Raw genomic sequence first — 14,164 nt, forward strand, 5'->3', positions numbered from 1 at the left:
TCTACATATTGCTCTCTCCTAGTTATGACTAAGAAAATAATGAATGATTGCACTTTAAGTTTACCTCTTTTTTTTTTTTCCTTACAATGTAAACATGTTTACATTTAAAAAAGAGTTGGATGATCTGTGCAGTATGAGCTGGGGAGCTGCTTTGGCAGGGGGTTGGACCCGATGGGCTCTGGAGGTCCCTTCCAACCCCTGTGATGCTGTGATACGTGCTGATGTCTAAATAGCAAGTCAGAGCTTTCCAAAGGCATCCTGGGGCACTTAAATCGCTGTGTTTGAAGAGGTCACTTCTAGCATGTGAGGAAAACAAAGCTCCTGAGTGGAGCTACTGTTGTAGAGCTTTGCTATCTCACTTTGACTACAGAGATGCATTTAGCTTGTAGTGAAGCTAAGGGGGTTTGGAACAAAAGAATTCTGTGCAAATACTTGAGAATATTATCAGTAGTTGCACAACTGCTACCAAAGAAGAAAGGCAAACAAGTTTGATAGGTATTTATTACTTACAGTTTTTTTATGTATTGACTTAGTTTCACATATTTACAGAAACTGCTACTGCTTTTTCACAGTTCACTACTGAATTCATTAACTGTGCAGGACCTTAAATTAAGGGCTTTCCTTGCTTCAGTATGTGGCTGCCTGATTCTCACTTGGTTCATGACTTTGTAGTACACACAGATGTGTTTTTAGCTTCACACAAATTTGAAATTAAGTATCCACCAGTTAGAAGTCACACTAGTGCCTTTGTGTGCACCTTCTCACTGCTTCACAAGTAGTATTCCTCATACAACCTCCCCTGTACTTCTCTGAATCACTCTGCATCATGGCCATGTGAGTTCATGAAAGTCTGGTCCCACCTTCATTTTCTTCTTAGTTTTGATGCCTGGAATTGGAGTTTGAAATAGTGATTATCTTTCATTAAAAGCAGTTACTCCATGACTTCTAGAGCTCCTGGAGCCTAGCTTTCTGCAGGTTTGTCCTAGAGCTGATGTAAGCTTTATTCTGAACTGTCTTTGCAGAGCAAGTGTGCAGCAGGTCTTTCCAGAATTAACCCTTTGGTATCTAAATAACTAGTTAGTATTTGCTGCAGCTTTTCCTTCCAGTAAGGGCAGGTGCTGGAGTCTCCTGAAAACAAGACACTGCTAAGTGGCAGCGGGGTTGGAGCTCTCTGATCCTTGGGGTCCCTTCCAACCCATGCCATTCTGTGATTCTAAGGAGGGAAATCCAGCAAGGACTGAGATTCCCTGAAAATTCTGTCCCTGTCAACTCCTGCTCCCACTTCAGAGTCCCAAAGCTGTTCAAAGGAGGGGCTGTGCATATACATGCTGGGGGTGCTCTTTATTAAGAGCCCATCTCAGAAAATGCCATACAGGGATATAATATTTATAGTGGCCAGGAGTATATATTTAGTAATAATCATCATAAAGGAATCCTCATTCTTCACAGGATTTTATGCCTTAATAATTGGAGTCCTGTGCAGAATCATAGGGTTGGTAACCTCCCTCCCTGGAGGCACTTACAGCTTAAAAAGCAGCAGTGATATTTTAAAAGCTATATATATGTAAATCAGGCAGAGCACAGGGTGATGGATAGATGTAGTCTTTGTTTAAATAAGTCTCTCTGATTTCACTTAAGTGTCTTCAGCCTTCATCTGCAGTTTTCTTCTAATAATGGATGTTTTTCTCTCAAGTTTGAGCTGTTGTAATGGAATTAAATAGCCCTTATTATAAAATTCATCCAGTCCTTAAATAGTTACTCTTAGACATGCTTAGTGACTGCTGAATAGAAGGGAAAGCCCAATAGTTTGGGTTTCTGAGCAGAAATTACAAAAATCTAGGTGGTGCTTCCTCTCTTGCACTGGAAGGAAGAAGAATGCTTGTGCTGTGTTCCCCCTCTTGAGTGTTTGGAGACTTGTCAGTAATGCTGCTGGAGTTGTGGCTTGAGAACAACACTGACATCAGCTGTGTGCAGTGAGCGCAGGGTTCTCCTACACTCCTGCACCACTGGAAGGAGAAGTGTTGCCATTGCTCTGACCATGTGAAAACTGAACTCATGGAAGGAAGACTCCCCAGTGTTGCTAAAGAGAGTAATAAAAGACTTTAGAATTGCTTTTTAATTTATATCCAAGTCAGAAAACATTTGCCATGATGCTGAGTGCTGTGTGAGTTGGAGGGGAAGTGTGTGGCAACAGATCTCTTGCTTCAGCTTTTTCCCCACCTGTGAAACCAGTGGCAATATTTTTTCCAGAATTACATATTTACATTCACTCAATTTTATATGTAAACAAATTATATGAGAGAGGCTCTTCATAACAGCATGTTAAATTTTAATGCTGCTTTGGGAACTGAGAAAGACAGTGTTTCTGTATGGTCTGCAGCCTGTGCAGCTCTGAACTGTGGATACCTTCAGAAAGCTATTCAGGATTTGGGATCTTAAGGTGAGTTTCTCTGAGTGGAGCATGAGAGAGTTCATACATCTGCCAATGCTGTTAACTGCTTCCCATCCATACAAGATGTGGCAGAGAAGTAATTCTCCAGTGTTGGCCTGTGCAGAGATCTGTGCTGGTTTTGATAAAGCCAAATAATCCTCTGATACTCCTTTCTTTCACTTCTTGAGCCCTAGCTAATGAAATACACCAGGGAGAAGCATTAAGAGCAGGCATCATTAAAAGAGAGAAGATAAGAAAGCATGATCAGATTAAAAAAACTTGGGTGACATGAGCATGTGTGGGGTTTTCAAACAGTTTATTGCCTAATTGTATCTTAGTATTTTTCTCCTATCAATCTGTGTGATTAAGACTTCCACACTTTATCAAATGCAAAAGCTATTTCTTTCTCTGCAAATGGATTTCTTAATGCTTTTTTTATATTGTTGCCTTTCTATCTAGTCAGCAGAGAAGAAAATCCTATTTATTGGGGCAATTTAAAAGTGATTGTTAGTTCTGAAAGAAACTCTTTTAATTAAAAATATTCTCCTCTGTTTTCTGGATACATACTGTCTATTTAATAGGGATGGCTGCCAAGCTTTGACTTCTTTTGGCAACCCTGAATCTAATTAGCATTTCTGTACCAAATAGAACCTTTTTAGATGTGCAAAAGGAATGTAGGAATTCTCTTTTTACTTGAGACTTTTGTCTGCCTCAGCAGCAACTGCAATCTTTTTGCTCATAGATGAGGGTTGCTATATTAACACCTAACCTATAGTTAGTCCTAACCTATAGTTAGGACTCCAGCTCACTGACTTAAAACAAATGCTGCCCTGATGCTTCTTTAAAAAACAGTTATTTTTTGGTGATGAAACCTAAACTAAAAATCTAATGAAGGAGATTAAAACAGTCATTTGTTGTCTGTCCAGCATATACAGTCCTTTTTTTTAATGTAGAAAATGCTATTGATTTAATGTGCTGTGAAAGTAAATGCTATTCCTTAAGAGGACACATAGCTTAAGTAAGCTTGAAGAGATGTATGGAGATGTTATTTTTTTTTAATCAGATTGAATTGCCTTTCCATTCAGCAGCTGTGTGTTAAAATATGCAAGGAAGACAATTCATATGGCTGCATTATGTCAGGTTACCTCTACAGATGAGGAACACGGGCAAGGGGCTTTCATATGGTCACAGTAGCACACAGAGGAATAATGCAGGGTGGGTTTTTTCCACTTGAGAATTTCATCAGAAAAAAATTTGGACTCTCAAAATCAAGGGAAACTGAATGAAAAAAAAGCTTTTTGTGGAGTAAGTTGGAATTCTTTCAGCCCATTTGCCAACAACACTGATAAAATAGATTATTTTAACTTTTTTTTCCCCTTAAAGTGAAGGGAGGAGTCGGTGAAAGTCGATCTTAATTTCCTTCTGTACCCTTGTTCCTGCTTCAGCTCTCATCTCAGTCTGACTTACCTGCCCTTTATACCACTGAGCTGTGTGAGGCTCACTCATTTGATGCTGGAAAGGTTTTAATGCTGGGATCATACCATCTAGAAAATGTAGTTGCACATCAACCGTTCTTAATACTTTTATTAAAATTTGAATGCAAGTCATGAGAGAGAGAAGAGAGCCTTAGGAGGAGCTGCAGCTTGTGCTGTGTTTCAGAAATATATGTGGCTGTTGGTGTTTCTGTAAAGAACCATTCAAACCCAGCCTGGCCAGGTCTGTGTTTCTAATACTGGTGCAGACTTCTTGTGTTCTAAAGGAAAAATTGGCTAATCAGTGCAAGGTGTGAATGTGATATGCCAAATGCCTTTGTGTCAAGGAGGTATAAATTCTAAAACTCAGTATATTCAGCTGTTCCAGCAGCTGAAAGTGCCATCTATTTCTCAGGGTGGTTTTGTTCACTAAAGCTCCTGTAATATTTGTGACACTCAGCATTTCAGCTGTATCCTTGTCAGTGTTTTCCTGTGAAGTCTACACAAACATGAACTACTTCAATTTTAAAGTGCCTATTAATCCAGTACTTTAGTACTGGATTTCTGTTGGTGTGTTGAGTTTTGGCTTCCCACAGTGGATTTTCTTCACAACATGACATATTTATGCAGCTCAGAAATAACTTTTGGTGGTGCCAATTCAGAATGGATCCTGTTCATATCGTTTGGGAACATCTATCAAAGTCATTTTTTTTAATCAGAAATATAGAGGTAAAAAAGTTCTTTAGTACCCTACTAGATTCTGAATTCTATTCAGTAACTTTTGCCCTGATTAGTATAGTAATGACATAGTATGGTAGTTACATAGCAGCATAGGCATATTACAGAGGTACTTAGGGATCTGGTTTAGCTTAGGGTGGGAATGGTTGGACTTGATCTTAAAAGGTCTTTTCCAACCTTGTGATTCTGTTACTTGCTCCAAGCAATTTTGATACTAGATTCCTGCTTTTTCCTCAGAAAAATCTGCTTGTGATAAGCACTTGAGGAATCTTGTGGTACACCCATTGCCTAACTGCTTTTTTTAATACAATAACTCTGTTTTACCACCTAAATGTCAGATCTGTTGTAAGCAGTTGAAGGTCTGGAACTTATAACAAGCAAGTGAGAAAACCGAGTCCTCAGACCATTGTAGGACTCTCCTTAAAACTCAGTAGGTACAGATGGCTAGGTAAAGTGGACTTAGATTCTCCTCTCTTGGTAGCTCTTACCCACTTTAGCAAATGTTATGATATTGTCATGGTCCAGTTGACATCATCCAAGCTTTGAGGAAGCCAAGTACTCCTCAAAGTGTGAACTGTGCTGAAGTGATCATGATCTCTGCTGGCTTTCTGTGCAAAGCTCCTGGCTTTAATCTTTAGCTAGAGGTCTCCAGAACCAGACCAGCTAGAGGTCTTCTGTATCTTTAAATTGCAGTTCTGTCCAAGAGTGGATTGTAACAAGACCTGCTTTCCTTTTTGTTTTTAAAGGACTTGGTAAATATCGAGATGTTTTTGACTGCTAAAGAAGTGGAAGAGTCATTGGAAAGACAAGAGACTATGACTTGCTTGGCTTGGTGTCATGATAACAAATCCAGGCTCAGAAAAATGAAGGTATGGAAATGTAAAATGTTTGCCTTAAATTGTTTTCCAAATGTTTGCTAAGTTACATGGGTATTTGTGGTGGACTAGGTTTAAATAATAGGTCTTGAATGAGGCTTTGTATAAAAGCAAGAACAGAAAGTGCCTGAACCCTGTTAAGAAGGTGTAGGTAGCTGGAGGTAGACTATTTCATGCAAATGCCAAGCCTGAAACTGTCTGATAGGTCATTTTATGGAAGTCTTAAAATACTCTCCTCTCATACACTCAATTTAGTGTGATTCACAAGCATCTAAACACAGAGTATGCAATGCGTGCAGACTGACATCTATAACTCTCTGCATCCTGCTGAGAATATAACTCAACTTGTATGTAAAGGTATCTTAAGAGTGAGATTAATCAATAAATCTCTGTCCTCAGGCTTAACACTGAGGGAAATATCACACAGGTTTTTGTCTTAGTATTTTTAAGACAAAAGTACTTTTGCCTAAGTATTTTTAAGAGAAAATAAAACTTGAGTGAAGAACTAACTTTCTGTAGGAAACTAAAGTTGAAAGACTTTCTTTTAACAATAAAAGCCAAGTCTAATCAAGTGATAAACACAGTAAACTTTTCTGTGGCTATTGAATATCATGACCTGAACTGTGTTCTTGTTTCTCTGCAGTTGTGTTCTTGTTCCTCTGCTGTGTTCTTCTTCCTCTGCAGTTGGTTTACGTTTCTTTATCTCTTCAATTCTGTTTCAAAACATGCTGGAATCTTTGATAGGGCTTGCAGAAATCTGTTTTTAACTGATATTAACCAAAATCCCTGCCTCCCCCAAAGATATTTGTGTCTATTTTTTTTTAAACTAAGAGCTTTCTTTAACCAAAACTGTTTGAGTGCACTTAATAATCAGCAGAGAGTGACGTTCTCTGTCACTCAGGGGCGCCAAAATGAGAACGAGCCGAAGATGGGACGCAAAAGTAAATCAGCCAGTGATTACTCTAAAGAAAATGATGATCTTGTTATGGAAACCATTAAAGGAAAACCAGAATTGGTATGTAAACACTGCTGCATAATTATACTGCTAAAAAAAATCCCCCCTTGTGTAATCTTAATGTGTCACATCATATAAGAAAACATCTGAATGGTTTTTTTCATCACCGATGTTCAGCAAACAATAAATAAGGAAAAACCTTCCCCATCTCTTTGGAACAACAACAAAGTCTATTTCTGCAAGCCCTACCTTTTTTCCCCCCCTTTTTTTTTTCCTTTTTTGTTTTCTCTGTGTTTAAAACCAAAGAAAAAACAAAGCTAAGGCTGTGAGGGATCAGAGTTAGGAGGAGAGAAATCACTATGCTTCTTTTTGAAACACAAATAAACATTTCTTCTGTTTTTGGTTGCTTAGCTACTTGTCAATGTTCTAGTCCTAAAATCCCAGCCACTGGCTTAATGCAAGCCTAATTTAAAAATTAAACTGGATGTTGGCCTAGGGAAAAATGCAGTCCTATAATCTTTAGAGATGTGAGCTACCCAAACCTCTATGAATATCTGCTGTGGAGTTGTCTGAAGGTGCACAGAACTGAAATGTAGGCATCATCTCATGGTCTAGGAACCTTTTCCAGTTACACTTCATCTACAGAACCCATGCAGCCACTGGCTTGCATCTTGCTTGAAGGCTCATTCAAAACAAAACACAAGCTCTGAAGATTGTTTTGGGATGTGGGTTTTTTCTTGTTGAAAGATTTAAATGAAATACTAAGCACTATGATTCAGTATCATTGACAATTAAAAAACTTGATTAGTTTTGTAGTAGAAACACACTTAGCTAAAAATCTAAATGAGGGGGTTGTGTTGATTTGAATAAGGGTATTTTAAACTAGTCCTATCTAAAAATTACAAATAAAGCCAACAAAACTTTTATTCTTTGCTTAAACATGGGCTTGAGTATGGAAAATAATTTCTTTTCTCCTCCTTAAGTATATTTTAATATATGACAGAATGCATCATTTTTATGCTCAAATGGCTTACGTTTCACATCTAAAAATAAGCAATTGTTGTGAAGTGTGGATTAGTCACCCTGCACAGTTAACTGATACAAATTTGGAGTTGTTCAAATTCCTGCTGAAGTCCCTGAGGAATTTTGATGTTACTGTGCTGATAGACAATAAACAAAAGACAACTATTCATCAGAAGCAAGGGGGGAGAAGAAAAAATCCCAGTTGCCAAATGGAGCAGGGAAACTCCAGGAATACAGATCTTTCTGAGATTCAGAGGACTTTGGGTTTTTGTTGTTTCAAGGTAATAAAGCAGCTGGCTGTGTCCCTGCAGAGAAGCATAGTGACTTTTCTCTGAAGGGGAGGGAGAATCTTTTTCTTTTTAATTCCACATATTCAAAGTTTTTTTTATAGATTTTGTGAACTGGTGATGGAATTTGATTTAAGGGGACACTGTCACCTTCATTAGGCTTCAAATTTTACCTTTTTCCTAAAACAGGTAAATGCCACTTGGTTTTCTTGTTTGAGACTTGTTTCCAGCATGGCTTTTAGCTGTTTGACAAGGGATAACAGTTTGAAGGAAGGGAGGGAGAGGAGGGGATTGCAGCAACCTAAACTCTGTGCTGCTTTTTGTTAACATTGGGAACTTCAAAATAGTGTTCAAAAGACTTATTAATGACTTCCTTGCAGTCTTCTGGGTAGACCTCTCATCTAAATTACAACGTAGCCCCAAACTTCTGTTGAATCTACTGCTTCAAATTGTAAGAAGGGACAAATAAACCCCCTCTTAATCTCACTTGCATCTCAGGTAACTGTGCTCTCAGTCAGTAGGAGAAAGTTCCTACCTGCTGAATCCTGATGGTTTGAAGGAAGCAAGAGGAAGAAGTTTTTGTTTGCTTTTAGGGATTTCTGTGCTGATGTCTTGTCTGTGAAGTCAGCATTTCAGCTTGTTTTGCATGAATGCCTAAAAGCAAGCAAAGGAGGTTGCATGTTATTAACACTTCACTTTCTGTTGTGCATACATAGTGCTTCCCACAGTGTGGTGCAGTTTTGGCACCATCTAACACCCTGTCTTGTCTCTCCATCTCAGAGCTGTCTGGAGTTCAGCCTCAGGATTCAGGAGTTCATCGAACTCATTCGACAGAACAAGAGGCTGGATGCTGTGAGGTATGAAATGGGGATGTTTACCAAACAGTCTTCTTAACAAGGTGGTATTATGCTTCCTTAGAAACATGCACCTACTGCTGCAACCCCCCTGGAGCCCCACAGCTGTAAAGGACCTTGCAAGTGTCTTTGGTTTTAATCTGGGGTTTCATTTATGGTTTTCCATGGCAAATTGACATACTGCAGATGTACCTTTTTACAGACAATATTGTTGCTGAAGCTCTGCACCTTCTTACTCTTCACAATCAAGGTTTAGAAAATTTGTCTTGTTTCATAAAAATGATTGTGCTCTTGTATCAAGAGGCAGAGCTAGCTTTTAATCACAAAAAATTATGAAGAGGTTAATGAAACACCCACCTGAAGCTTTAACACTTCAGTTTTGAACTGAATTTTTGTCTGGTTCACTATCTTAGTTTAACTTTTTGATCTACCAGTTGTGCTTTAGGCCATCTTCACCTGTTGTATTGAATGGAGAATTGAGAATAATGAGCTGTGTTACCCTCACCCCCTTCCATTGGCTCCAAGTGAAGAACAAACTAAACATCCCTTTTCACCTCTTCTGAACTAGTTCATTGGGGAACTACTTGCAGAAGAAAGTAACACATCCCAAGGCCATGTGAATCAGGGAGAGAACTAGAGTCAGACTTAATCACTACCTGACTTCAACCACAAGACAGTCTGTCTGGCAGCATTTATAATACCAGCACATGAAGCCATTGATGCTTTTAAGTCAGTGGTCCTGATGTAGTGGTTCTTTAAAAGGTAACCCAGGGAGAGAGGAAATCATGTTGGGCTTGGTTTTGAGGGAATATTTAAACCTAGGGAGAGATGAGAAGTTTTAAGGCCAGACTTGATGCTTTGCTGATACATTCTGGTCATAATGCTGTTACTGCTTAATATTTCTGACAAGTTTTATGTTAAGGAAGTTGCAAGTCTTACTTTCCTTTAAAACTATCCTAGGTACTCCAGAAATTGAAACCAGCAGGAGGTTTGTATTTGTGGTAGAGCTGCTTTCTGGTCAGAGGAGCACAGAGCTATGGAAAAACATAGGAAGTACAGACTGAATGCATCCCAGCACATTCCCAGGTTTCAGATGTACAAACTCTTCTGCAGGGCAAACCACATCACTTCTCTTGACTACAACAAATGAGAGAGACTTAGGAAAGGGTAGTGCAAGTCTGTGGAGTGGCCAGTCTAATACTAACACCACCCCAAGTTTCAGGGTTATTTTCTGTCATTTCTAATTTTCTTCAAAACTGTTGCTTGCTTTGAGCGAACATCATTCCTGCTGTGCCCTCCTTGCACCAATATCAGTGTTGTTTTGGTCCCAGCCAATGCAGATGTGCAATCTGGAACTCCAGCTAATCTTACTGTTAATAATTAAAAAGAAAAACAAAAAACCAACCCTAAATCCACATACTACCACTTAGATATGTGCACTTTTTGATAGAGTTCTCAAGTCCTAAGGAATTGTTGGGTACTTATGAAAAGGATGAAAGACACTCAACTATATTATCTGTCTTCTGAAGCCTGTGGTGCTCTTTCTATCCACCAAATACTGTGCTTTGTGCTTTTAGCTCTATTCTCTGCCTAGGTTTTGCATCTTTGCCAAATGTGCAGTCATGCATCTTAACAATGAGTAGCCCACGCTCTAAAAACTATTTTCTTTGAGCTGCAGCTTCCTTATGCAGCTTGGAAACCAGAGGGCAGGCTGAAGTAAGGGGACAGGCTGAGAACTGGGACGAAGCAGATAAGGTCACTCCTCATGTTTTATTGCTGTCACTGGAGGTTTCTTTCCCTCTGATCCCTTTTCCTCATCAGAACTGGTAAAATTTGCAAGCTGTCAGCCTCCAAGAGGACCCAGCATTCTTGGTGTGGAATAACTTGTACTGTCATAGCCTCTGAGTTTTAAAACTGACAGCTCCATGTTGCAAACAGGCATCTGTATTGAATGTTGTTGGGGTGAAGCATACGTATATTCCATATATCTGTAGAAATTCAGGGTTGAGAGATGTTTTATCCTCAGCAGTTACAACTTGCTGCTCATAACAATGCTGCTTTAACTTCCTAACTTGTAAAATGAAAAGCAGCTACAGAACTCCTCCTCTTATCTTAACTGATTCCTTTTTAGCAGGGTGAGTTTTGATAATTCTGCCCATTCAGAGCTCGACATCTCAATGCATTCCTTAAATAACGTGGCTTTAAAATGTCAGTTTTCACCAATTCCTTCTGCTTTGCCTCAAAATAAATACGTAAGGAGTAAGGGAATATATTTTGGGCAGGTGTAGCATAAATCTCCTTGCTCCTAGCAAACTGTTGCAGCTTGTGTTTTTATTAGCTTGCTTCTGTTAAGTGCCTGCAGCAGGATTCTTTCAGTATTGTCCCTGGTGCAATAAATAGGTCAGGCCTCCATTAGAAAGCAGAGAAAGAGGCTGTTTACCAAGTAGTTTCCTGTACGAGTGGAACTGGGAGAACTGACATTCTGTTGAGACGCAGCTGGTGTTTAAATAAGTTTTTGCAAGCTTTGCTCACTGCCTGCTGAGAACCTCTGAAGTGACACGTTGCTCTTAGGTTAAAACTGAGGTGAGCTTGAAAATTCTATGTCTTCTTTAATAAAGGTTTGGATTTCTGAGGCTTTTTTAGCAATAAGGTACAAACAGACCTTGCAGAATGGGCAACAACTATTTGTTGAGTACAAAGAGTAAATCTCTTAAGCCTAAGTACATGGCAGTCCTCTAGGTAGGATCATTAGCCTTTAACTCCCACAGGCTCTTCAGGGTTTTTTGTAAAGCTGGCTCCTGTTGCAGTGACAATGAATGACTGATGACACTCATTTCACACTTCTGGAGCTCTCACTAATTTCATTCAGGGAACTCTCAGAGTGTTCTGCTGCTTTGCTCTTAAGGGATGCTAGGGATAAACAGAGTTCCTGGCTATAAGCTGAAGAAAACACCCTCTGCACTTGTTCTTGGGCTAGAAAGGATGAAAGTAAATAAAAATAGCTGATGTGCAGTGTTAGGACAAAGTCTACAGTCCATCTATTTTAGTAAACATCTCTCCTGCAGTGATGAATCAACAAAGTTTGGCCCTTGGGAGGGGCACCAGGTGTGTAAAAGCAGCAGCAAAGCTTTTCATAGAATCCTAGAATGGGCTGGGTTGGAAGGGACCTCACAGTCCATCCAGTCCCAACCCCCTGCCATGGGCAGGGACACCCTCTGCTAGCCCAGGTTGCCCACAGCCCCGTCCAGCCTGGCCTGGAAGGCTTTGAGCACAAAGCTTGCTGGTAGTCAGAATGGTCTGAGATAAAGGCATTCAGGTCAGGCAGACTGAGCAGAAAGAACAAGTCCCTTCTGGATAACACAAGCACATTGTTCTTGCTTCCTAATCTAAAAAAGACTGGAGTGCTGTGGGTTAATGAACTTGCTTCTCATTCACAGGGTATCTTGCTTCTGTGTTGGCACTCAGAGGGTGAAAGTCAGACATCAGCATGGCAGACTTTGGGGGGAAACTTCAGTGTTTTCTTAAGGAGCTCAGGCAGAGGGGAAAGCTGGGAGGTGACAACTAAGGGAAGGTCGCTTTAGGGAACCAAATTCCTTCTGGATGGAATGGCCACCACATCCCAACACGTTTGGTGCTGTGCAAAGGGTGGGGGTGTTGGATTGCTGAGCTCTTCAACCAGCCAGCACACACATTGTGATTATGTCTTACGCACATGCAAAACTGTTAATTCCAGCTCTTCCTGAACCCACATGGGAAGTGTGGTCAGCATGTGCCTGTTACAGCTCTGGGTCATCTTAAAATCATCTTAAAATCAAGGGGGATGTATTGCCTGTAAGAGCAAGTTGTCAAGGCCTGATAGGGAGTAGGACCACAACACTGACGAGGCTGCTGTGAAACTGAAGCACCATTTCTGGCTTACAGAATCAGAGGGTTGGAAGAGACCTGTAAGATCATCAAGTCCAACCATTCCCATCCCAAGCTAAACCAGATCCCTGAGCACTTCATCTCCCCTCTGTTAAACACACCCAGGGAAGGTGACTCAGCCCCTCCCTGGGCAGCCTGTGCCACAGCCCCACAACTCTGCCAGGGAAGAACTTTTCCCTCCCAGCTGAGCTGACCCTGCCCTGGCCCAGCTTGAGCCCATTGCCCCTTGTCCCATCTCCTGTCCCCTGGCTGAAGAGACCATCACCCACCTCTCTGCACCCTCCTGGCAGGGCAGGGGAGGTGGGGAGAAGGTCTCCCCTCAGCCTCCTCTTCTCCAGGCTCAACACCCCCAGCTCCCTCAGCTGCTCCTCAGAGGATTTGCCCTCCAGCCCCTTCCCCAGCCTGGTTGCCCTTCTCTGCACTCGCTCCAGGACCTCTATGTCCTGATGGTGAGGAGCCCTGAAGTGGTCACAGTACTCAAGGTGTGGTCTCACAGAACACAAGTGCAGTGTGATCAGTTCTTTAAGATAGTTTTTTCACACTCACAGTGTGAAAACAGGTAGGTCTAACTTCTTTTGTTCTGCCAAAGCTTGCTTTCAAAAAGCTGTGGCTTTCATCTGCAGCTCTGCACTGGCACCTATTTTAGCATTCCTCCAGTATGTCCAGGCTGCCTAGTCTCTTCTCTCAGGCAGTGAGTGTTACCCTTCTGCTCTCATAGCAGCTCCTCCATCACCTGGGGAACAATATTTACATTCCTGAATTGCTCACCCAAAATAGGAAGTTGGGTGGAAACAGTCTGTCCTACATAACTTCCATTGCTTCCTGATTTGGGTGGGAGAGGAAGTAGGAGCACTGAAACACTGCTGAAGAGACTGTTCTCATGGTATTGATGACCAAAGTGTAGCTGGTGGAGGACAGAATTAATTCAGCCCATTAAATGGGCAATTGGAAAACACTGAACATTCCTAAAAGCAGTTTCTACTGTTTAAAACCAGATAGATTTTAACAAAAGTCTCTGAAAGTTTAAAAAAACCCAAATACCAGAGTAGTTCAGGAATTACTTGATATCTTCCCAATAATAAAGAAGATATCAAGTAATTTCTCCATAACCACAGAGAAAATACAGTAAAAGGAAGACTTTTCTACACTTGCACAGTGCCAGAAATTCAGTACTGTGCTGATTCTGTACTCACTCTACTGTGTGGCATCTGTGCACTGCTGAAAACAGGAGCTTTTAGCAGAACTGCTGAACTTATCATCCAGTTTAAAAGCTGGAGGGGTTTCCTGCATGTTTAAACCCCAACTAAAGATTGATGATCTTGGGAAGACTAGGAGAGGCTTTTATAGAGGCTTTTAAAGTAGTTGGATATCCTTGTAATCTGATAATAATTCTCTGGTTTCTTAGTATTAATTTACTGAAAAAATTAATTAAAGTTTCTATTAAAAATCCTATTTAATTAAAATTAAAGTTTCTATTTTGCTTTAAATACATTTTTAATTTAAATACATTTTAAATTTAAATTCCTTCAGGTTTTCAGCCTTGCATGCATCTCTTACCAGTATCTGTACTTGTACTGAAGTACAGGAGGGGAATCAGCTTGTTAA

At 40.4% G+C, this 14,164-nt stretch overlaps 1 protein-coding gene across 1 annotated transcript in view; it reads left to right on the forward strand.

Annotated features, from left to right (window-relative positions):
* Positions 1-14,164, forward strand: part of MAEA (macrophage erythroblast attacher, E3 ubiquitin ligase) — a gene marked incomplete at its 5' end in the record, with an annotated part of 48,884 nt that overhangs the window by 30,098 nt on the left and 4,622 nt on the right. The window contains 2 exons of the mRNA XM_084263075.1: positions 5,388-5,510; positions 8,562-8,638. Coding sequence (XP_084119201.1) covers positions 5,388-5,510; positions 8,562-8,638 — 200 coding nt within the window. The remainder of the gene's footprint in view (positions 1-5,387; positions 5,511-8,561; positions 8,639-14,164) is intronic.

The sequence above is a fragment of the Gallinula chloropus genome (assembly GCF_964237585.1).
Source record: "Gallinula chloropus genome assembly, chromosome: 4".
NCBI classification, from domain to species: Eukaryota; Metazoa; Chordata; class Aves; order Gruiformes; family Rallidae; genus Gallinula; species Gallinula chloropus.